Source organism: Neoarius graeffei, chromosome 2, assembly GCF_027579695.1.
Source record: "Neoarius graeffei isolate fNeoGra1 chromosome 2, fNeoGra1.pri, whole genome shotgun sequence".
NCBI classification, from domain to species: Eukaryota; Metazoa; Chordata; class Actinopteri; order Siluriformes; family Ariidae; genus Neoarius; species Neoarius graeffei.
The window spans coordinates 127,866,187-127,891,123 of NC_083570.1; the positions used below are offsets into that span (position 1 = coordinate 127,866,187).

The following is a 24,937-nucleotide window of genomic DNA, read 5'->3' on the forward strand; positions in this document are numbered from 1 at the left end:
TGATATGTTAAGTTATTACTGAAAAACTATTGATTAAAAAAACAGACACTGAGAAATGGTCCTATAAACAACTTTACCAATATAAAAGATTACCAGGACTACAAAAATGCAGACAAATAGGCTTTACTTATCCAAATGCACCTGTTGGTTCAAAAGTTAAAGTGCATAGAATCTCACAGCACAACATTAAGTTACCTTAAAATATAATATAAATGCCTCAGCTTTCATGTAAGGAAAAAAAACTATTAATACTAGTACTGTGTGCAGGCAGTCTCTCCTGAAGACTAAATTAAACAATTATAAACTAATAAAATAAATGGCTCAGGCTTCATAGAAAAAAAAAACAATTTGAACAGAATCTCACAGTATGATGCTGAAGCTGCCAAACAATGGAAAATAAAATACCATTTTGGCAAAAATGTTGGCATCCATTAATTTCTTGTATTAAATAAAAAATAATGTAAAGTGCACCCAGTCCTTCACTGTAAACATAACACACTTTCAGTAACAATTTAAGCCTATATAAACACTGACTCGCACATGCTGCTTCTCTTGAACGTATACACGGAAGTAAGGCGGAAGGTAGTTTGTCGACGTCACCTCAAGACGACGCCAACAATTGGTCAAATTTGCGGGAAAGTTGTGGTGATTGGATATAATTGTAACGCCGCCTTGAATTTGCGGGGATTGGTTGAATTTGTGTTAATGTTGCAAATCGCGAAATCCTGGAGGGTCTGGTAAACGACTGTTTACTTTTCAGCTCAAATACACGAAGCGGTATTGGCTGGTTTCGCAAGCAGAATATTGCACATGCGCACATCGCTCTTTCCGAAGAGAAACATCCGGCGATTCATCAAAACAATATGTCGAGTGAGATGCTTCAGAAATCATGTGAATAAACTGATAAATTTGATATGTAACCCGAATATCAGCGTATTTTGGCACTTGTCCGATCAGACAAGTAACTGAGACGATTAACTTGTCCGACATAAAGGATCACTTGTCCCGGACAAGCGGACGACCGTTAATGTCGAGCCCTGTATCCTGTTTTCGTATCTTTCTTTGGCAAATTTTTAACAATAAAACACATTTGTTTCCACTTTTTATAGAAATTATTATTATTATTGTTATTATTATTTCAGCTGTAATGAGTTCAGCAGGAAACAGGCAGCGCTCCTCCAGGAACTCTCGGGCTCCTGATCCCTCACAGGTAAAGCTTAATGATGAATTTATGTTACAAAAACAATGTTTTCAGTTTAACAGATTGTAGCACTCTTGCAGCTTGGGGAATGAGGAACTGGGAGACAGCCTTGACAACTCGGTGTGCTTTATTTTTAATTTAGAGATCACTTTTCAGTGACTTTATTTTTCTCTCTACTTTGCACACACATGGCGCTGGGTAGCTCAGCTCTTTCTCTTTGATTACTGGCTTCTCTGAAAGAACACAAGTAAATTGCCAGTAATCAAACACAGGTGCAAGTCCTCGCGTGTTACCTGCCGGTTCTACCTGACTACTCGTCGTCCACAGCTGACGCTCCCACACAATCCTTATAAATAGATTTATAAACAGTGTTAATTTTTTTTTTTTTCTGAATAACTCTTGTTGTTTTGATCTTTAGCTGTGTGAGGACATGAAAACGGAGACATCCGAAGCATCAGAAGTCTGTGTGAAGAAAGAGGAGACGCTGGAGCTGAACATCTACAACCATGGAGACAACCTTGACAACCCACTTGAAGGTCTCTCTATTAAAGTGGAAGATCCTGACAATAAAGACTACCTCTGTAAGATATCAGGCCACTCTGGTTCTCAGTAACACTCACTGTTTATTCTACTCTACATACTATCTAGTGCACTAAAAGTACAATAGATAGTTTTCACATGACGTCACAGAGTCGGGGATTCCCTAGTGGCGGCCATCTTGCGGGTCAAGCTTACCGTACGGGTGACTGAGCATGCATTGTAACGCGCGAGTACAAAGTCTTCAAAAGAACCCAAGCAGGCTATTTAAAGCTAGCAATGGTGCACACCTGTTGTATTCACGGCTGTCGTAATAGGTCAGATGATGAAGTCAAGCGGAGCTTTTGTGGAATTCCCACTGTACGGGAGCACGAAGGCGAGCAAACAAACTCTGCATACAAAGAAGAAATCTATGGCTTATCTATGGATTATCAGCCTTCCAAACACAGCAAAGTCTGCTCTGATCATTTTATAAGTGGTAAGTTGTTTAAATAAACAATCAATTGTGTTTAAGTTTGTTTTTGAAAACCAAAACATCGTGTGAACAATCTCTGGAGAATGCCTAACTGGAACCGCTGAGTGTACGTTTACATTGTAATGTACACTTAATATCGCTCGTTTGTCACATTTCTATTTGAAACTTGTCACTTCACTCATGCAAGGGTCATTTTTGAAAAACATTTTAGGTCCATTCTGTATGATTTGATTTGTGTTTGGGATGCAAACAGCACGCCTTTTGGCGGATGCTGCCTGAATCACGCAGATCCGATTTTTTTTTGGGGGGGGGGCGTTGGAGTGTCTGATTATAATTTCAAAGTAAATTCTGTATTAAAATTACTAAATAAGCAAATCCATTACAGTCCATGAAACAGGAAGTATAAGGATGAGAAAAAAACAGTTTAAATCGCAAAGCTGTGCACATTTGCGCAGTCCTGCAGACCGCTCGGGCTGCGCAAATGTGCGCAGCTTTGCGATTTAATAAAATAGCTTTGCGATTTTGCCGTGAAAAAGGCGGCATCCGACAAAAGGCGCGCTGTGAAAATATATAAAGTTTTATATATCAGACAGCTTTTAAAGTTTGATGAAGTCAGATTCAGGCTTTGGAGCAGGCTTTGGTAGCCCTGCATAGTCACTTGAAAATGCATCTTTGTCCACTTTGTAGGGGTCAATTCCCCCAATCAAGGCCAGTTTGGCTGCATACCATTGTCGTGAGATGTCATCTAATGTATCTATATACTTCTGTTTGCTTGATTTTGCCGACATTGATCTTTATTTTAGAAAACTGACTATATAACTTCATAAATTCGTCCGAGATAACGTAGCCGGTAGTGGCGATGGTCCGTTTTGTTTGCCCCGCAAGATGGCGGCTGGGGGATGTTCCCCGGAATTCCGTGACGTCAGTGAAAACTATCTATACAGTACATTTGAGGTGTAGTCTCCATCTCAGATTATTTAGTCAAGAAATTGTGACTAAATGAAATTGAGCTTGATCTTTTTATTGATAGTGTGAACTTTGTCTATAGAGTGTCTAATATGGTAGCAAAGAGTGAGAGAAACTATATATATTTTTATTTCTTTAAAACATATTAGTCATTATAAACAGATGATGTTTACTTGAACAAAAAAAGTGGAATAACACATGATGGGTCATGCTGTTATATAAAAATCTATGCCAACTGATTTATTTTCATATAACAGCACGGCCTAAGGTGTGATTCCCCTCATACCACAGTGATTTGCCAGCGATTATAACTTTTAATGTATTAATGAATGGAATGGGGCGGCACGGTGGTGTAGTGGTTAGCGCTGTCGCCTCACAGCAAGAAGGTCCTGGGTTCGAGCCCCGTGGCCGGCGAGGGCCTTTCTGTGCGGAGTTTGCATGTTCTCCCCGTGTCCGCGTGGGTTTCCTCCGGGTGCTCCGGTTTCCCCCACAGTCCAAAGACATGCAGGTTAGGTTAACTGGTGACTCTAAATTGACCGTAGGTGTGAGTGTGAATGGTTGTCTGTGTCTATGTGTCAGCCCTGTGATGACCTGGCGACTTGTCCAGGGTGAACCCCGCCTCTCGCCCGTAGTCAGCTGGGATAGGCTCCAGCTTGCCTGCGACCCTGTAGAAGGATAAAGCGGTTAGAGATGATGAGATGAATGGAATGTTGCATGTTTTATTTGTTTCTATTTACATTTAATGTTTTAGAATGTCTGCCATTCTCTCCAGCCACTCCTGTGGTTTGTTCCAAGACAAAAAAAAAAAAAATCAGGTTGTTGTGTGACTGAGAAACCAGAAAGCACAAACTCCTCTGTCCTGAAGACTCTCCCATCTTGGGAAACTTACTGACTGATCCCCGGGTCTCCTTCCATAAATGCTAAATAAACGTGTGTGTGTGTGTGTGTGTGCGTTAGGTTTTGATCTGTCTATACCAAAGGAGGTTGAATTGACACAGTAAAAATCTAGGACTGTAGACCACTGCTGCCTAAGAGATTCTGCCTCACTGATCGATCCGGAAGTAAGCAGTTACTGACACAGACACAGCTGTTCATAGATGTTTCTCAGTTTATTGTAGGACAAACATGAGTATATATTCACATTCAAGAGTGTGTTGTAGCTATGTGATTTGGATGATGATTTAGTTGTTGAAGCCAAGTTATCTGTGCATGACAGAGTAACGGAAATGGGTGAGGAAGCATTACATCACTGGTTTAGACTACACTACTATATGAACGAAGAGAGATATTACGTACTATTACATCACCTGTCAGGATCACAGTCTTATTAAAAGAAGAATGACGTTACTGGTCAACATCTTCATTAAGTAGAGAGCAGAATGTGCAAGTGAAGATAAATCTTGAGGATTTAACAAACCAAGATGAGCAGCAATCAGGACAGCCTGCCTGTCCCAGTTTCAAACACAAGTAGCAATCAGGCCAGCCTGTACCAGTTTCAAGCATGCCAAACAAACATCTCTATCAGTGTTCTGATGTCTTCACCACATTTAGATGATAATGGGTTTGTTTGTTTTTGTTTGCTTTTTCTTCCACCCATTTTCTCCCCAATGTGGTCACCTGCTAGTATCCACCCACCAGCCAGGTCTCTCTAACCATTTGAGTGAAGGCTAACACGTGCTTCCTCCAAGACATATGAAGCCATCTTTCTTACTTACTTACTTAATCCTCTTCGCCCCGAGTGGGGCATAAGGCCAATAACAAGCGCCTCCGCTTTTGACGGTCTTTAGCAAGATGTTGTCCCTCGCCCCATGATAGATTTAACTCTGATAGCTCAGAGGTGATGGTTCTTCTCCAAGGGGTCTTAGGTCTTCCAGGCTTCCGCCTTCCAGGGGGTGTCCACATTAGGGCAACTTTGGGGAATCCGCTGTTGGTCCATATGTAAGACATGCCTGAGCCATCTCAATGTGAAGCCATCAATCTCCTCTTTTCCAAATGCAGCTCATGCTGTCACAGGACAGCAAACCACACCCAGAGGAAAGTGCTATGTGCCGTTTTCCCCCACATGCATGAGCTCGCAGAAGAACTCCATCATCTGTGATTTAATAGGGGATGGAGTATGCCTTTGGAATGGGATGTTCAATAAGCACATATGGGTGTGATGGACAAGTGTTCAAATATCTGTATATGGATTTAGGAGCATCACAGTGGCAGAGCTCCAGGATCCTGGATTCGATTCTAAGCTCAGGTTGCTGTCCGTATGAAGTTTTGCAAGTCAGTGTGGGTTTTCTTTGGGTCCACCTGTTTTTAAGCAAATTGGTGATGCTCAAATTGCAGCGAGGTGTGAATTTTTTTTTAATTAATTATGAGTCCTGGATGTATGCCATTTGGGGAAAAATGCCTATATCTAGAAATGCCAGAATTGTCAGCAAGCTCAAATGGAGATGTGGGGGGTCTGTGTACATTTTGTTTGTATCTGCATGTGATTTTTCATAAATTTGGGAAATTCTGTTTCCCAAAGGATAAGCAAACAAGTAGCTGAATTTGAAACAACTGTGATCCTGACCGGGCAGGTCCTAAGAATGCTGTAAATACATCATACAGTGCCACACTCATGTTAATGAACATTTTTATTTTGCCTTGCAAGCTTCATAACTGACCACTTCTTTACTCCCACGAGGAAGTAAAAAAAAAAAAAAATTCATACTCCTGTTACCTCATTGTGTCCTGTGAGATCTCGGTCCTGTTGAGACTCGAGGTGTCCATCCAGATGCTCCGTGAACCTTTCTGGCAAGCTTTCTTAGGATAGTCTTTTATACAGTACTAATGTACTGTGTATGGTCTTAGATGTACACACACATTTGGGCCTCATTGCTTCCTATTGTCTTTTCTCTACTTCCAGACTGTGAAGTTTGCAAATCCTTCTTCCTCAACAAATGTGAGGTTCATGGACTGCCCCTCTTCATCCCAGATACTCCTGTTCCTATGGGAGTCCCTGACCGAGCCAGACAAACTCTTCCTCTGGGGCTAGAAATCCAGAAGTCCAATATTCCTGACGCAGGCCTGGGAGTGTTTAATAAGGGGGAAACTGTTCCAGTAGGTGCACACTTCGGTCCCTACCAGGGAGAGCTGGTAAACCAAGAGGAAGCCAAGAACAGTGGAGACTCCTGGGTTGAGTTTGTCATTAATTTATTGTAAAGATTGTATGTTTTTAAGTAACAAAATGTTATTACTAGATGAAGGTAGCTCCAATTAATATTAATTTATTCTTGTCGATGATGTGTGGAGTAGTGGTGTAAATCACAAGTTTGATCACAGTGCGATCCTACATTGATTATTTTAGCCAGTGTGGTGGAAATTCACCTGTTAATACAACCCCATTTCCAAAAAAGTTAGGACACTGTGTAAAACATAAATTAAAACAAAAATGTGAAGATTTGCAAATCATGGAAACCCTATATTTAATTGAAAGTAGTACGAAGACAACATATCAAATGTTGAAACTGAGATTGATTTTATTTATTTTTTTAAAAGTATATGCTCATTTTGAATTTGATGACAGCAACATGTTTCAGAAAAGTTGGGACGGGGGAAACAAAAGACTGGAAAAGTTGTGTAATGCTTAAAAAAAAACACACACAAACAAACCCTAGTTTGGTTAATTGGCAACAGTTCAGTAACATGATTGGGTATAAAAAGAGCATCCCAGAGAGGCAGAGTCTCTCAGAAGTAAAGATGGGGAGGGGTTCACTGCTCTGTGAAAGACTGCGTGGGCAAACAGTGCAACAATTTAAGAATAGCATTCTTAAATGTAAAACTGCAAAGAATTTGGGAATCACATCATCTGTGGTCCATAATATCATTAAAAGATTCAGAGAATCTGGAGAAATCTGTATGCAAGAGACAAGGCTGAAAACTGACATTGGATGCCTGTGATGTTCAGGCCCACAGACGACACTAAATTAAAAGCAGACATGTGTCTGTAGTGGAAATCACTATATGGGCTCAGAAACAGTTCATTACTGCATCCACAAATGCAAATTAAAACCAGATATAAACAATATCCAGAAACACCACCACCTTCTCTGGGCCTGAGCTCTTTTATGATGAACTGAACTGAAGTGGAAAATTGTCCCGAGGTCTGACGAGTCAAAAGTAGAAATTATTTTCAAAAATCATGGCCATCACGTCCTCCAGGCTAAAGAGGAGAGGGACCATCTGGCTTGTTATCAGTGCACAGTTCAAAATCCAGCATCTGTGATGGTATGAGGGAGTGTTAAGTGTACGTGACATGGGTAGCTTGCACATCTCAGAAGGCATCATTAATGCTGAATGATATATAAACACTTTTCAGAGCAATATGCTGTCATCCAGACAAAGTCTTTTTCAGGGAAGGCCTTCCTTCTTTCATCAAGGCAATGCCCGAACCGCTTTCTGCACATATTAAAACTGCATGGCTCCGAAGTAAAAGAATCCGGGTGCTAAACTGGCCTGCTGCAGTCCAGACTTGCCTCCCATTTAAAACATTTGGCGCATTATGAAGCGCAAAGTAGGACAAAGGAGACCCTGAACTGTTGAGCAACTGAAATTGTACATCAGGCAAGAATGGGATAATGTAGTTCTGAAAGAGAAACAGTAGTTGGTCTCCTCAGTTCCCAAACGTTTACAGAGTGGTGTTAAAAGTCGAGGTGATGCAATACAGTGGTAAACATGCCCCTGTCCCAACTTTTTTGAAACGTGTTGCTGACATCAAATTCAAAATTAGTGTATATTTTTGGAAAAAAAATTTTCTCAGTTTCAACATTTGATATGTTGTTTGTTGTACTATTTTCAGTGAAACACAGGATTTCCATGATTTGCAAATTATTGCAATCTGTTTTTATATACAGTTTACACATCCCCATTTTTTTTAAAATGGGGTTGTAATAGAAATATTAGTAACACCTGAATAATGCTCAAGCAGATATTTCTTTATTGTATAATTTGATATAATTTATTCATGAAAATCACAAGTCCAGGTCATCACTAACATGGGTCCTCCCACAGCTACTTTTAAGCATGGTCAGCTTCCTGCATTCCACAAAATATTATTCATCATAGTTTCCATCAACATTCCGTAATAGTCTGTTTTCCCAAATGTAGCTGAGAAAACTTGCACCAAATTTTCCTTGACTCTGCTGCATCCACAACAACACGGTAGCGTCTACATACGCGCACGCACAAAACTTATTCATTCACACTTAACAACTTGTTTCTTTTCTAAATGTCAAGGATAAACAGAGAAGCATGACACTACAGGATTTGAACAAATACTGTTAGCTATAATTAATGCTAAAGTTAATATAAAACTTGTTACCATGCCAATGATCCGATAAATTTTGTGGTATCGAAAATTGCCATGATGCGAGTTGGTTTGATGCTGGGGTCTGCAGTTGGTATGATATTCTACACAATCTGTTTCATTTCCATGAATTCACAAATGCAAACAGAATGTAATTTGAACATCGATTCGGGCCAATGTTGTAGGCGAGACTTGACTCGGACTCTAGGTTTAGTGACACGAGTCCCCAATGTTCAAGTCTGAGGTAAGTCCGAGTCATTAAAGAAAATTTTGAGTTGAATCTGAGAACAAGATTGCAACCGTACCATTTGATGGTCGCTGTTGCCGTCATGTAAAACTGTCTCTGATGCTGCGTTGGACTAACGTTACTGCTTGACTGCCCATTTTAGTCTACATTTTAGGCTACAGATAAAAAGCTTGTTCATCGCTCAGCAAGCCCTATCAACAGGGCAAATAACATGAGGGAGGGTTAACACTAGCTAGTTCATCAGCCAGCAAGTAAGCCCCACTATCAACAGAGCAATGAACATAGCATGTCACTTACTGACGACAGTCAGTTATGGTTGGGCGAGTTACAGCAGTTTTAAATGAAGATGCAGCCTAGCCTATTGCTGGGTTTCAGTCACATGAATTTTCTTAGCAGTTTTACCGGAAGTGAAATACAGTTGTAGTCAGAAGTTTACGTACAGTGACATGAATGTCATCTTGGATATGAATGTCATGGCAATATTTAGGCTTTCAGTAATTTCTTTTAACTTTTTTTTTTTTTGGTGTCAATGTACAGCATCCATCTTAAAAAAAAAAATAAATAAAGCTAGAATTTGGTGCACAAGTTTTAATTTTCTTTGGGTTTTCTGAAATCAACACAAGCTCAAAATTATACATGCAGGTTCAAAAATGTACATACAGCACACCTAATATTTGGGTAAAATGTCTCTTTGCAAGATTCACCTTGACCAAACGTTTTTGTTTACCATGAACAAGCTCCTGCCAGAATTCTGGTTGGATATTTCACAACTCTTTATGGTAGAATTGGTAGAGTTAATTTTTTTTTCTTTTTCTTGGCATGGACTCGACTTATAACCACGGTCCATATATTTTCAATAGGGTTGAAGTCAGGACTTGTTTTAAGCTTAATGTTAGCCTGCTTTTTCCTCCACAACCAGCTCTGATGCGTGTTTGGGTTCATTGTCCTGTTGTGACTCCCAAGTCCCGAATCGTGTTCAAGTTTCTGATGGTTTATGCTGAAGAATTCTGAGGTGGTCCTCCTTCATTATTCCATCCACTTTGTGCAATGAACCAGTTCCACTGACAGCAAAACAGCCCCAGAGCATGATGATCCAACTACCACCACCACCAGCTGGTACAGTGTCCCTCTGTACATGGTGGTCATTGTGGCCAAGCAACTCAACTTTTGTCTCATCTGACCATACAGCTATCCTCCAGAAGGCTTTTTCTTTGTTTGTGTGGTCAACTTCAAACTTTAGTTAAGCTTGAAGGTGTCAATTTTGGAGCAGGGGGTTATTTCTTGGATAGCAGCCTCCTAGTCCATGGTGATCTGAATTGTAGACAGTGATTCATCAGCTTCCAGTTCATGGCAGGGCTGTGCCATGGTGGGTTCCAGTTTGTTCCTGACCATCCAAACCAATTTCCTTTCAGTGAGGATGACAGTTTGGGTTTTCTTGAAGCAAAGTGACTACACCTCACAATAACTTTGATACAATTGTTTGAACTGATCTTAGAATTTGCAGTTGTTTGGAAATGGCTCCAAGGGACATTCCGGAGTTGTGTATATCTGCAATCCTCTTTCTCAGATCTGCACTGAGCATCTTGGACTTTCCCTTTTAACTGGGTGTTGGTGTGTTGGTCTCTGTGCCTTCATAAAAAGGCTGTAAACGAACCCTTTTTATGAAGGCACAGAGAAGCTACCAGCTGTAGTCAATCATGATCACTAACAGGAAGTTAAGAGACCTCAGCCTTGGCAAGATAGATGTTTTGGAAGTTTCAGCACCTCTGAATTAATTATCTACATGAGCGTATGTAAACTTTTGACCCTGTAGGTATAATTTTGACCCTGTGTTGATTTCACAGAACCCAAAGAAAATTAAAACTTGTGCACCAAATTCGAGTGGGTGTTTTTTTTTTTTTAATTAAAGATGTATGCTGTACAATCATTTTGTCACAGAAAAAGAACAGTTCAGAGAAATTACTGAAAGTCCAAATATTGCCATGACATTCATGTCACTGTATGTAAACTTCTGACCACAATTGTAGCTGGTGGTCTAAAATGGCTGCTGTAGTGCAAACAACTAGCGATAACTAACTTGGTGTATGTTGGGGTGGTTTTTTTTTTTAAGCTTTTTGTTTGTGTCTTTACAACGAAGCGTTGCAAGTTGAAGTGTAAACAACAGTTCGCTTGATTCTCACGTGTGTTTGCGCTTATCTCTCAGGTAAATCATTCACAAAGATAATCAGAAAACCCCTTTAAAGACCTGGATCTTAGTTAAACAAGATGGAGGAGTGATCACGGCGCCTTGTAACTGTGAGGCTGGGTAAGAATTTTGTCATGATCTTCATGCATACGGACTTTGTGAGGAGTAAACAAAGAAGCAGTTGAGGACTTTAGCGCTTCGTGACCTAAAAAAAAAGTACTGTAAAATAACGGCACATGGCAAGAAAAGTACTTGGAAACCACCAACGACATGGCTGAGAGGGATATACAAACCTTTCATGAAGTGATCACTGCAAACCCGAGCATGCTTCAACTTGGCTCCCTCCGATTTCAGTGAGAGGTTCAAAAGCCACCTTTCTCAACATCTTTTTGTGAAATCCTGTGTTCGTTCATGCTTTATTAGTTCATGGGGAACCCTGAAGAAAATTTTCAGTTTCACGTTTTGATCAATTCGAGCAACCTAAAACAATGAAAGTGTAAGGCATTTTTCATGCGAGCAATGCACCTCCTTCGTACGAATGCTTTGTCAACTGAGCTTTGGTAGACCACCAGCTAAAGTTTTGAATTGCTAATGAGGCGGATGTGATGTCACGTGAAACCCAGCAATAGCAGAGTTTTAATGTCCATTTTAAGCTCTTCAGTCTGCTCCTCGAAAATAGCATTGCGGGCCAGTTCAGGATGCTGATGCCCAAACAGTATGTTTGTTGGTTGGTTTATTTATTTATTTTTAACATTTGAAAACCTCTGCCTCTAATGCCTGCTTTTTCCTCAAATTTTTTTTTGTTCCCTCCTGTAATTTTTTACCTTTTTCTTGTCCATGGCTTTTGTTTCACTGATGCACACCTGCTTTTGCATTAGTGTAGAATATTAAAGCACATTAGCTAACTGGGTTGTGATTGACCAGTGGGAACACACATGCAGCATGCCGTCATCCAAACCCAATGTGACAGGCCCACAGAGAGGGCTGGTAAAAAAAACAGCAAAACAAAATCTCTGTTCATTATGCCCTGATGAATAAAGATGAGCCAAAATAGCTGGTTCTGTTCAGACAGACATCGAAGCTTACTTTTCAAGGGAATTCTTACAGCCAGGAGAAATATCCTTTAGCAAAATCCATTCCAGTATGTTGCCTTCCCTCTTTTTCATGTTCCTGACCACAGTTGGGGAGTGGGGCTGAACCCGGTTTGCTAGGCTTGCTCACTTACCTGCTTGCATGGCTTTCATAATGCTCCTGGATTCTTCCAGGTACAGTTGTGTTCAAAATAATAGCAGTCCAAGATGACTAACCAGATCAATCACTGTTTTTGGTAGAAATTATATTACTACATGGCAAATAATTTACCAGTAGGTGTAGTAGAATCATAGAAAACCAACAGACCCAACATTTCATGATATGCATGATCCTGAGTCTGTGTAATTGAATAATTAAGTGAAAGGGGCGTGTTCAACATAATAGCAGTGTGGAGTTCAATTAGTGAGGTCATTCATTCTGTGAAAAAACGGGTGTCAATCAGGTGGCCCTAATTTAAGGATGAAGCCAGCACATGTTGTACATGCGTTTCTCTCTGAAAACCTGAGAAAAATGGGTCATTCCAGACATTGTTCAGAAGAACAGCGTGCTTTGATTAAAACGTTGATTGGAGAGGGGAAAATGTATAAAGAAGTGCAGAAAATGATAGGTTGCTTGACTAAAATGATCTCCAATGCTTTAAAATGGACAGCAAAGCCAGAGAGACGTGGAAGAAAACTGAAGACTACCATTCGAATGGATCGAAGAATAGCCAGAATGGCAAAGACTCAGCCAATGATCAGCTCCAGGGTGATCAAAGACAGTCTGAAGTTACCTGTGAGTACTGTGACAATTAGAAGACACCTGTGTGAAGCTAATCTATCAGCAAGAAGCTCCTGCAAAGTCTCACTGTTAAAAAAAAAAAAAATGTGCTGAAGAGGATACAGTTTGCCAAATGACACATCGACTGGCCTAAAGAGAAATGGAGAAACATTTTGTAGTCCAAGGGCTGCAGACAGTTTGTCAGATGACCCCCAAACACTGAATTCAAGCCACAGTACACACTGAAGACAGCGAAGTATGGTGGTGCAAGCATCATGATATGGGGATGTTTCTCTTACTATGGTGTTGGGCCTATTTATCGCATACCAGGGATCATGGAGCAGTTTGCATATATCAAAATACTTGAAGAGGTCATGTTGCCTTATGCTGAAGAGGAAATGCCCTTGAAATGGGTGTTTCAACAAGACAGCAACCCCAAACACACCAGTAAGCAAGCAGCATCTTGGTTCCAGACCAACAAAATTTAAAGTTATGGAGTGGCCAGCCCAATCCCTGGACCTTAATCCGATAGAAAACTTGTGGGGTGACATCAAAAATGCTGTTTCTGAGGCAAAGCTAAGAAATGCAGAGGAATTGTGGAATGTTGTCAAATCATCCGGGGCTGGAATACCTGTTCACAGGTGCCAGAAGTTGGTTGACTCCATGCAACACAGATGTGAAGCAGTTCTCAGAAACCATGATTATACAACTAAATATTAGTTTAGTGATTCACAGGAATGCTAAATCCTAAAGATTTTTTTCAGTTTATACAGTAAATATTTGAGTTTGTAATGAAAAATGCAGACACTGCTTTTTTTTTTTTTAACAGCCCAATATTCATGTTTCTTCATTTTCTATAAAGTACCGTATTTTCCGGACTATACGACGCTCCGGAGTTTAAGTCGCATCAGCCAAAAAATGCATTATGAAGACGAAAAAAACATATATACGTCGCACCGGACTATAAGTCGCACTTTTTTGAAGGGTTATTCTATCCATAGAATCTGTGATTCTATCTGATAAGCGGCGCATGGTTACTGCGCGACTGCATTGTTTATTTAATAAACGAACAGCTGAGCAGTGATAACGCGCCCTTTGCCCTGTAAGTAGCCTAGTCTGATTATTTTAAATATCTACTACTATCTTTTAATACTATCACTATCGTTATTACTAATAGCCTATATTATTTTTATTATTATTATTATTATTATTATAACTAATATTAGTAGCCTATTACTGATGCATTAATCAGTTTGCTTTTAGAATATTTTTACCGGTAGGGCTTATTATCGCCCCATGGCTCTTTCATCTGTGTTATTAAAGCTGTAGTCATCATCGAGGAGTGTCATTCTTCATTTTTGTCGAATTTTATTTCATCAAATCAGAGGTCAAGTAGGCTATAGGTATATCATCTCCAAAGACAGGTACGGTAGTAAAAACAACCGTCTAGTGAAAAAAAACCAACCGCTTTTAAATCCCCTACTTAAATCCTTAAAATGAGTCATTTAACTCATGTCTTGTGTGATCTGATCTCCAATGGTGAAATAAACCGGTTGTGATGAGTACAGTCTGTTATTTTAGAAGATAAATGTAATATATAATTTAATATATAGACTAATAAAAATTAATATTTTATAATATAATATCACGACATATTACTGTCTGTAACTGTTTGTCACTAAAGCGTTTTCTAAGATCATAATGTCTGATATTATTATTATTATTATTATTATTTTACACACACAATAAGCGCATGTGCGTAAAGTTATAGTAAACCATCCCCCGCCTTTTTTTTTTTTTTTTTGAGTCGTCGGACCCACCCACCTCCTGCATTCTGGGACCTCCCACTTCACAAATTAAGCACTGCCTAAAATCACTACATAACTTATTTAAATAACTATAGGCCTATCATTAATAATAAAACACAGGTCAATCAAGTTTATCAAGCTGATGATTTCACTCCAAATCAGCAAATCCATTGAATTCCTCATCCTCGGTGTCGCTTCTGAACAACTCTGCCTCCAGCGGCAGATGAAGCGCCGTTTCCTCTTCTTCTGCGTGGCTGTCGTCAGACTCAGCATCAGCTCCAGTTATTCCGCGGTGAAAAAAAAAAAGAACATATATACGTCGCACCGGAGTATAAGTCGCATGGCCAGCCGAACCATGAAAAAAAGTGCGACTTATAGTCCGAAAAATACGGTAATTAAAATATTGATACATTTTTCTTCATGTTTTGATGTAGAATATAATGTGCAGTGTTCCTAATGCATGGAAATAAAAACTATTATAAGGATTTTGAGCTTTACTCACTTTTTTAAATACATTGCAATTATTTTGAACATGACTGTATATGAGTCAGGACACACACGGCGTTGATTTGAACAAAGTAACATCTTGATAGGAAAATAGCGACCATCACCATTACAGTCATGGCTAATTCCACATAACTCCCGTACAGTGACAAAACCAGCCACATACTGAGGGGAATCATTTGGAAATACCCCTCCTGCAACAGCCCCTCTTAAAACTACAGGGCACATTTTACAAGAAGTACCATGCAACTGTCTGAGAAGATTATGACTAAAACATTTGACTAGAATTAGACTAAAATTAAAATTGAGTTCCACTGATTTAAATCTTGATGAAAATGAAACAAACAAAAAAGACTTAAATGAAACTGTAATTTTCAGTACACGACTAAGACTAAAACTAAAATTCTTTACATTCAATATAAACACTGCTATACCGAACTAAACCAGCATTAGCTCCCAAACACTTATGGCAAAAAAATATAACTTGTACAAATCCAAAGTATTTTTTATAAAACCCATTTAGTTGACAGAACTGACTTTAAAGTTGTGCATTTTTGGAGCTATCTGTTTAGAGACCAAAACACAAGGGACCGATACACTATATTGCCAAAAGTATTTGCTCACCCATCCAAATTATCGGAATCAGGTGTATAAAATCAAGCACCTAGGCATGCAGACTATTTTTACAGTTTGGAGCTGGCCCCTTCCTCTTCCAACATGACTGTGCACAAAGCAAGGTCCATAAAGACATGGATGACAGAGTCTGGTGTGGATGAACTTGACTGGCCTGCACAGAGTCCTGACCTCAACCCGATAGAACACCTTTGGGATGAATTAGAGCAGAGACTGAGAGCCAGGCCTTCCCGTCCAACATCAGTGTGTGACCTCACAAATGTGCTTCTGGAAGAATGGTCAAAAATTCTCATAAACACACTCCTAAACCTTGTGGACAGCCTTCCCAGAAGAGTTGAAGCTGTTCTAGCTGCAAAGGGTGGACTGACGTCATATTGAACCCTATGGATTAGGAATGGGATGTCACTTAAGCTCATATGTGAGTCAAGACAGGTGAGCGAATACTTTTGGCAATATAGTGTATTTATCAGAGAGGTCTGATTCACAACACAGCTTTGCCCTGTCAGACATAAAGCCTTTTATGAGAAACCTTTCCTTTGCCTAAATTCTGATGAAAAGCCTTGTCTGCATTTTCCTATAGTTACTAAATTCATCTCGGAGCTTGTCAACTGTTTTGTGACTCTAAAGATGGTCAAGAATCTTTAATTCAGCCTTCATGAGGCTTAATATAATATTGGCATGAGCCATCATTCTCATTTCTGTATACCTCATTTAAAAGTATAGACTGAATGAATGAAGAATGAAGAAAATGTAAATGTGATATTTTTCTACAGGTATACAGGAGCAGTGTGAGGTATGAAAAATACATAGATGCCAAAAGAGACATGCATGTGAATTGGATGAGGTGAGGAATACACCAGTTGTTGGGTCTTTTTAGTGATTTTACAGCTCGTCATTTGTTGGAAGAACTTTATCTTGTCACTGATATCTTCGCCATGTTTTTTCTAAGTCTGTAACTCTGATCTGATTTTTACCTTTTCTGAAACATTGCCTCACTCTTTTAGGTATGTGAATTGTGCCCGTAATGATGAAGAACAGAATCTTGTGGCATTTCAATATCGAGGGGGAATTGTGTATCGTTGCTGTCGACCCATTAACCCAGGACAGGAGCTCTTGGTGTGGTATGAAGAGGAGTATGCCAAAGAACTCAGTCCTGCACCTACAGGAACAACCAGACAGCAAGGTGTTACTATAGTCTAAGAGATTTATAGAGGTTATTTTCTGCATCATCTAGTGACACATTTCTTAGCCTAATAGTATTTCTGGGATGAAAGCTGTTGTCCAATGGAGCACTCCCACAGAGAACTCGTTTTGGCCAGTTCCACCAACCAGGTAGGTCTTCTCGATCATATGACAGTGACCACCCAGAGAGGGTGAAGTCTATCTGCTTCCTCTGAGACACATGAAGTCAGCCCTCTGTATCTCTTACTATTGCGAGTCCTCTGTAAAGTCTGGCTCTTCTCCATAAGAGTGCTAATTAATCTACATTTCTCGCAAATGAAACTATTACTGATGACAGAAGAATAGCTAAACATCTTCCACTCAACACGCTGAATAAACTCAATGCTGGTTATTCTGAAATATTGTGGATTGTATTTTTGTTTCAAGTCATTTCCTGATGAGGACCATGAAGAACATGGTGTCCTGCCTTTAACCAAAATTGTTGTTGGTAAAAGAAATGTAGCAGCAGGTGAAAAATTAAGGAAAGTATTAAGGTTTATAACCTATAAACGCACTGTATCTTCTTGAAATCATTTGTGGATGAGCTAAAGTGACACTTGTGGATAAGATGCACATGTGTGTTTTTTATAAACAGTCTGGTTACTTTGTGAAGACTTGGAAAAGTTTTTAGAAAAATGTCAGATCCACAAAAGGCTGATTTGCTTTGTATTCATGTGTATGTTGATGAATGCAAATCACCCACAAGCAGGCTTGTAGTACTCGAGTCTAGGACTCTGACTCGAGTCTGACTTGTGCCCTAATTTTAAGGACTCGTGACTTGACTTGGACTTGTGCATTAACTGCATTCAGACTCAGATTTTTTCTTTATTTTTATAACATGCCATAATAGTTTGGCATAAGATATTTATATCTACATTAATTTTTATACTAATTTTGTGCAAGAGAATGCACATTCACCTGTTCATATGTCACATTCAGGAACAAACTAACATTAACGGTGCTAAAATGCCTGGAGAGCATACCCCAGGATTGTCCGCTTTGCTTATACAGACTTTTCATGCAGTGGGAAAAAATGCACTGCTATGTGTTCCATATGTAGAAGAAATATCGAGGAGACAATCTCGAACTTCAGTCGTCATTTGGCAAGATTACACCCAGAGAAGTAAGTGACGCGCTGTGTTCATTGCCCTGTTGATAGTGGGGCTTGCTTGCTGAGCGACAAACTCGCTAGTGTTAACTCTCTCTCATGTTATTTGCCCTGTCGATAAGCAGGGCTTGTGTGGGACTCAACTCAGATCAGTAGTGGACTCAACTCGAAATTTTCTTTAATCACTTGGACTTGACTCGGACTTGAGCACTGGGGACTCGAGACTGGACTCGGGCTTGAGGTTTAGTGACTCGACTGCCCACAAATAAGCAAGTGTGGACACACCCCAGCTAATCTGCATTTGGTGAAGCCCGCAAAACTAAAATGCTAAAATGGAACAAAAAGGTTATGATAATCGTGGGCACCAATTGCAGCACACAATGTAACACCCCCCCCCCCCCCCCCCAAAACAAAAAAGCAAGAAAAAGAGAATAGTTGCGTAAACTAATCAATTTCTTTTATATATTAATGATTATGCAAATATTTGAAAATCATAACTCCTCTCTAGGATTATTTGTTTGAAATTAAATATATAGTAAACCACAAAATACTAGTGCATTTTTATTCATCATGCACAATTTAACCAGAATTAGCGTAAAGTGGATCCTGAGTGGCACAAAAGAAAAGTGTCCTCCCCATCATCTGGAGATTGCCACTTTCGAATCCTGATGATGCCACAGCCATCTGTGGTAGGGAGCTCAAGAGAGAAAAATTTGGCTGGGCTTTCTGGGAGGAAGGGGTGACGTGCTCTCTCTCCCGTGTTAATTACATTAGCGAGTCGTTGGTGTCTGTGAGTTCATGCATATGGAAGTGAGAGGATTGGGCTTTCCTCCTAGTGCGTTACGCCGCCCACTGACATTGTATGAGTAAAAGATGTGGTCGACTGGTGTTACTTGCCTCAGAGGAAGCACATGGTAGCCTTAGCCCTCCCTGGTTGATTGCTGTTGTGTGATATGGGAGAGCAATCTGATGAGTGGGAATTGGTCATGGCTAAATTGGGGAAAACAACAGACATCCAATATAGGATAATGCTGTCAGACCTCCCCATTATTACAGAAGTGCACAAGGAGGGTTGAAAACATTATAATACCTTCAGTGCAGTACAAGCAACTGGTTGGATAAAAGTTAGTTGAACACACACTCGTTCATCAAGCGTTATACAGATCAGTTAGAACACATTTGGTTTATTTCAGGAGTACATGTGATGATGGTTATCAACCAATTTAACAAGCAGTAACATTATTTTTAGTATTCTCATCTCATTATCTCTAGCCGCTTTATCCTGTTCTACAGGGTCGCAGGCAAGCTGGAGCCTATCCCAGCTGACTACGGGCAAAAGGTGGGGTACACCCTGGACAAGTTGCCAGGTCATCACAGAGCTGACAGATACAGACAACCATTCACATTCACACCTACGGTCAATTTAGAGTCACCAGTTAACCTAACCTGCATGTCTTTGGACTGTGGGGGAAACCGGAGCACCCGGAGGAAACCCACGCAGACACGGGGAGAACATGCAAACTCCACACAGAAAGGCCCTCGCTGGCCACGGGGCTCGAACTTCTTGCTGTGAGGCGACAGTGCTAACCACTACACCACCGTGCCGCCCCTATTTTTAGTATTAAATTGAATAATTCTACGAGTCATGCCATGCAGAAATAATTGTTTTTAATTATGTTTATTTTTTTAAACTCTTGCAGCTCAGGAATTTCAACATATTAAGGGACAAGTAACATCTGATGAATGAATGAACAAACACATGTAGGTTTGGTTGCTTTATTACTACAAAACAACACTGGGGGCATTCTTCAAATACTGCAGTAAGGAAATTCCTATACTGCTGCAGACCTAATTGAATGCCGTCTGAACCATTGCAGTGTGCCTAACCCTAACCCCTAACCCTTTTTTGTTCGGTCTCAGTCTTCATTTATGTAGAATCTTGAATGTTTGAGGTTCAGTAAAAATGCTCCCTTATATTGGATTAGTGTTGTTGCATTTCATGTTCAGTTTCTGATATAATTGTCCTCTCACTTCTCCAGAAGTAAAGAATGCTCCACTGCAAGTTTTTTCCTGCTCCACATGTCCTCATTCCTATGTATCTCAAATTTGCCTCAACAAACACATCCGGAGATGCCATTATGAAGAGTATGTGAGACTTCAGGAATCAAGAGAGATTAAATATGAGCTTCAAATCCCCTCTGAAGGCTCCAGTTGTCAGTCAGCATCAACTGATGCTCCCAGTTCTGACTCTTCTCACAATGATATACAGAAGGAAATTCATCACTGCTCAGACTGTGGAAAGAGTTTTGGTCATCAAAATGCACTCAAGACACACCATTGTAGTCACAGAGGAGGAAAGCCACATTACTGCTCACAGTGTGGAAAGAGTTTTACTCATCAGAGTAATCTCCGACGACACCAGCGCATTCACACAGGAGAGAAGCCGTATCACTGCTCACAGTGTGGAAAGAGTTTTAATCGTCAGAGTAGTCTCCAACGACACCAGTGCTGTCACACAGGAGAGAAGCCGTATCGCTGCTCGCAGTGTGGAAAAAGTTTTACTTATCAGAGTCGTCTCCAAGTCCACCAGCGCATACACACAGGAGAGAAGCCGTATCACTGCTCTCAGTGTGGAAAGAGCTTTACTCGACAGAATGTTCTCCACCAACACCAGCGCATTCACACAGGAGAGAAGCCGTATCACTGCTCGCAGTGTGGAAAGAGTTTTACTTATCAGAGTCATCTCCAAGCCCACCAGCGCAATCACACAGGAGAGAAGCCGTATTGCTGCTCGCAGTGTGGAAAGAGTTTTACTTATCAGAGTCGTCTCCAAGTCCACCAGCGCATTCACACAGGAGAGAAGCCGTATCACTGCTCCCAGTGTGGAAAGAGGTTTACTCGACAGAGTGTTCTCCAACAACACCAGCGCATTCACACAGGAGAGAAGCCGTATCACTGCTCACTGTGTGGAAAGAGTTTTACTCATCGGACTGGTCTCCAAGTCCACCAACGCATTCATACAGGAGAGAAGCCGTATCACTGCTCCCAGTGTGGAAAGAGTTTTACTCGTCAGAGTCATCTCCAAGTCCACCAGCACAGGCACGCAGGAAAGAAGCCATCTCACTGTTCACAGTGTGGGAAGAGTTTTACAACGCAGGGTGCTCTCCACGTTCACCAGCGCATTCACACAGGAGAGAAGCCGTATCACTGTTCACAGTGTGGGAAGAGTTTTACGACACTGAGTCATCTCCAAGAACACCACCGCGTTCACACAGGAGAGAAGCCATATCACTGTTCACACTGTGGAAAGTATTTTACGACGCAGCGTTATTTCCAAAAACACCAGCGCATTCACACAGGAGAGAAGCCGTATCACTGCTCACAGTGTGGGAAGAGGTTTACTTTTTCAGTTTCATTTAAGACCCACAAGTGCACAAACATTGCATGATTTAAAATTGTCAAATTAAATATGGTTATTACTGTTTTGGCTGAAAATTATCTGTACTTTGAACTTTATTGTTCATATTATATGACTGTTTTAAAATATGTAACCTTTATAGTGATGTTTAAAACAAGACTATTGAAGTTTTCTTTTGACCGTAAGTGGTTATTAATTACTATTATACAACTAATGATTTAACTGCAGCACGAGACTAATTGTTAATGGAATGATTCCTGGAATTATTACTGATCAAGTGTTTAATGTATTATGTTTAACAGAAATGTGGATCAAAGCAAATGAGTATGAAGCTTGTCCTGCTATATGCATCAGTTTCACCTAACTGGTAGAGAAGGTGGCATCACACTTATTTATAATGATAATCTAGACATCATGCAAAAACCTGAGCAAAAATTTAGTATAATTGAAATTACTAACGTGAATACTAACGTGTAGCCCAAAAAAATAAATCTACTCAGTCAGTTCAGCTAATTATTATTTATAGACCCATGGCCTATATTTTGAATTATTTTGTGAATTTGCACATTTTATGTTAAACTTGGTTAATTCTTTAAACCAAGAATTAATTGTTAGTGACATTATCCATTTTGATAATCTGGAAGACTGTCTGAGAACAGCAATCATGTCCATTCTAGATTCAGTAGGGGTTAATCAGAATGTCATAGGACCAACTTATAATGGTGGTCACACTCTTGATCTAATACTTGCATTTGTATTGTATTTTCTGTAAAGCTGCTTCGTGAGAATGCCTGTTGTTAAAAGTGCTATACAGATAAACTTGACTATTAAATATAGAAAATAGTCACACTTCCACAGTCTGAAGCTACCAGAGATCATTAGCTCATCTCATTTGAAATGCCTTAGCAATAATATGCACGTTGCCAAGCCATCGCATCAAAAGTACATTCACCTCAACTACTGCATAAAGTTATATCAATAGTCTCCCAGAGTTATCAACTTTGATTAGATCACCATCAAACCTTACAGAACTTGATCAGCCAACTGAATGCTTAGGAACAACGTTCCACTATACTTTAGATAATGTAGCGCCACTTAAAAGAAAATTCAGGAGAAAAAAAACTAGCACCCTGATCTAATGATAACACGTGCACCTTAAATCATAAAATTAGAAAATGGCATCAAACAAAATTGACAGTATTCCAATTCGCATGGTAGGAGAGCCTCTTGAACTACATCGACAAGCTCTTTGTGCTGCTAGATCAGCATATCTCTCCACCCTCATAGAGGATACTAAAAATAATCCTAAGTTCTTATGTAACACCTTAGCAAAATGAATAGGAATAAGACCACCACAGAAACAGGCACACCTTCAATATGTAGTAGTGACGACTTAATTTTTTTTCCAATGGCAAAATTGAAAATGAGGCAAAAAATCAGAATACTCATTTAAAGCCAAGCAATTTGATAAGTATCCCTGTAGAGAATAATATAACTACATCAGAGCAATAATTTGTGTTTTACTCCCCTGAGAAGCAACTATTTCACTTACTTCCTCAACAAAATCTTCAACTTGTGTACAAGATCCCTTACCTACATGATTCTTCAAACAGATAACACCAGAAGCAATCAAACATTAAAAAATAATCAGTTATTCTTTTAGCAGTGGCTACATGCCTAAATCTTTTAAACTAGCAGTTTGTGAGATCATTAATTAAAAAAAACCCTGTCAGCTGTCCAATTATAGGCCAACATCAAACCTCCCTTTTATCTCCAAGATCCTAGAAAAAGCTGTGGAACAGCAGTTATGCTCATATTTACATAGGAGTAACATCCATGAAATGTATCAGTCAGAATTTAGACCTCATCATAGCACAGTGACCGTGCTGGTTAAAGTAGTAAATGACCTGCTACTAGTTCCTGATCAGGCTTGTGTCTCCTTGCTTGTGCTGCTTGACGTTAGTGCAGCTTTTAACACCACTGATCATACGATTCTCCTTGATAAGCTAAAAAAAAAATGTCATAGGACTTAAAGGAACAGTCCTCTACTGGCTCAGATCTTATTTAACTGATCATTATCAATTTATATATGTAAATGGTGACTTCTCTATGCATGCTAATATCAAGTTTACTGTACCACAAGGTTCTGTCTTTGGCCCACTGCTTTTTCTTTATATATATTACTTCTGGGTAATATTATTTGTAAGTATGCTAATACTTTCCACTGTTATGTTGAGGACACAGTTGTATGTTTCAGCAAAGCCAGATGAGAGACACCAACTTAATAAAATTGAAGAATGTGTAAAGGACATTAGACACTGGATGCTTATTAACTTCCTTTCTTCTTAATTCTGACAAAGCATTCCTAGTACTAGGACCGCGTGCAGCTAGAAGCAAGTTTTATGATTAACTCTGGATAGCCTTTCTATTTCTTCATGGGCAGCAGTAAAAGACTTTTGTGTGATTATTGGCTCCAGTCTTTCATTCAAAGCTCATGTAGATAATATTACATGGATAGTCTGCTTTCAGCAAAGAAATATTGCAAAGATAAGAAATTGTCACTACACGAGGCAGAGAAACTAGTTAATGTTTTTGTTACCTCTAGGTTGGATTATTGTAATGCCTTACTGTCTGGATGTTCCAGTAGGTACATAAAAAAGCTCCAGTTAGTTCTGAATGCAGCAGCAAGAGTCCTTAACTAGAACCAGAAAATATTACCACATCACCCCATCTTATCCGTACTGCATTGGCTCCCAATCAAATTTCACACTGATTATAAAATGCCACTGTTGACCTATAAAGCACTGAATGGCCTCAAGCCACAGTACCTCAGTGAATACCCGCCATGCTGATGAAGGTCAAAAATTAGAGTATTTTTTGGCACATCAAATACAGGTGTAGGCGAACCCTACAGGGAACATCTGGCCGAGCACTCTGCCAGGGAGGTCTTTAACTCCCACCTCTGGGAGAGCTTCTCCCAGCTTCCGAGGGAGGCGGGGGACATTGAGTCTGAGTGGACCATGTTCTCTGCCTCCATTGTTGACACGGCTGTTCGGAGCTGTGGCTGCAAGGTCTCCAGTGCCTGTCTTGGCTGCAATCCCCGAACCCGGTGGTGGACACTGGAAGTAAGGGATGCTGTCAAGCTGAAGAAGGAGTCCTATCGGGCCATGTTGGCCTCCGGGACTCCTGAGGCAGCTGACGGGTATTGGCAGGCCAGGCGTGCCGCAGCTCGGGCAGTTGTGGAGGCAAAAACTCGGAACTGGGAGGAGTTCGGTGAGGCCATGGAGGAGGACTATTGGTTGGCCTCGAAGAAATTCTGGCAAATTGTCCAGCACCTCAGGAGGGGGAAGCAGAGTACTGCCAACACTGTTTACAGTACGGGTGGGGAGCTGTTGACCTCGACTGGGGATATTGTCGGGCGGTGGAAGGAATACTTCGAGGATCT

General features: G+C 40.2%; 1 protein-coding gene across 1 annotated transcript in view; it reads left to right on the forward strand.

Annotated features, from left to right (window-relative positions):
- LOC132870934 (uncharacterized) overlaps positions 1 to 23,895 on the forward strand; it is a 126,884-nt gene extending 102,989 nt beyond the window's left edge. The window contains exons 7-12 of the mRNA XM_060904953.1: positions 1,143 to 1,210; positions 1,620 to 1,782; positions 6,079 to 6,347; positions 16,519 to 16,589; positions 16,750 to 16,928; positions 20,114 to 23,895. Of these exons, the coding sequence (XP_060760936.1) occupies positions 1,143 to 1,210; positions 1,620 to 1,782; positions 6,079 to 6,347; positions 16,519 to 16,589; positions 16,750 to 16,928; positions 20,114 to 21,522 (2,159 nt within the window). The 3' untranslated portion in view covers positions 21,523 to 23,895. The remainder of the gene's footprint in view (positions 1 to 1,142; positions 1,211 to 1,619; positions 1,783 to 6,078; positions 6,348 to 16,518; positions 16,590 to 16,749; positions 16,929 to 20,113) is intronic.
- The last annotated feature ends 1,042 nt before the right edge of the window (positions 23,896 to 24,937 follow it).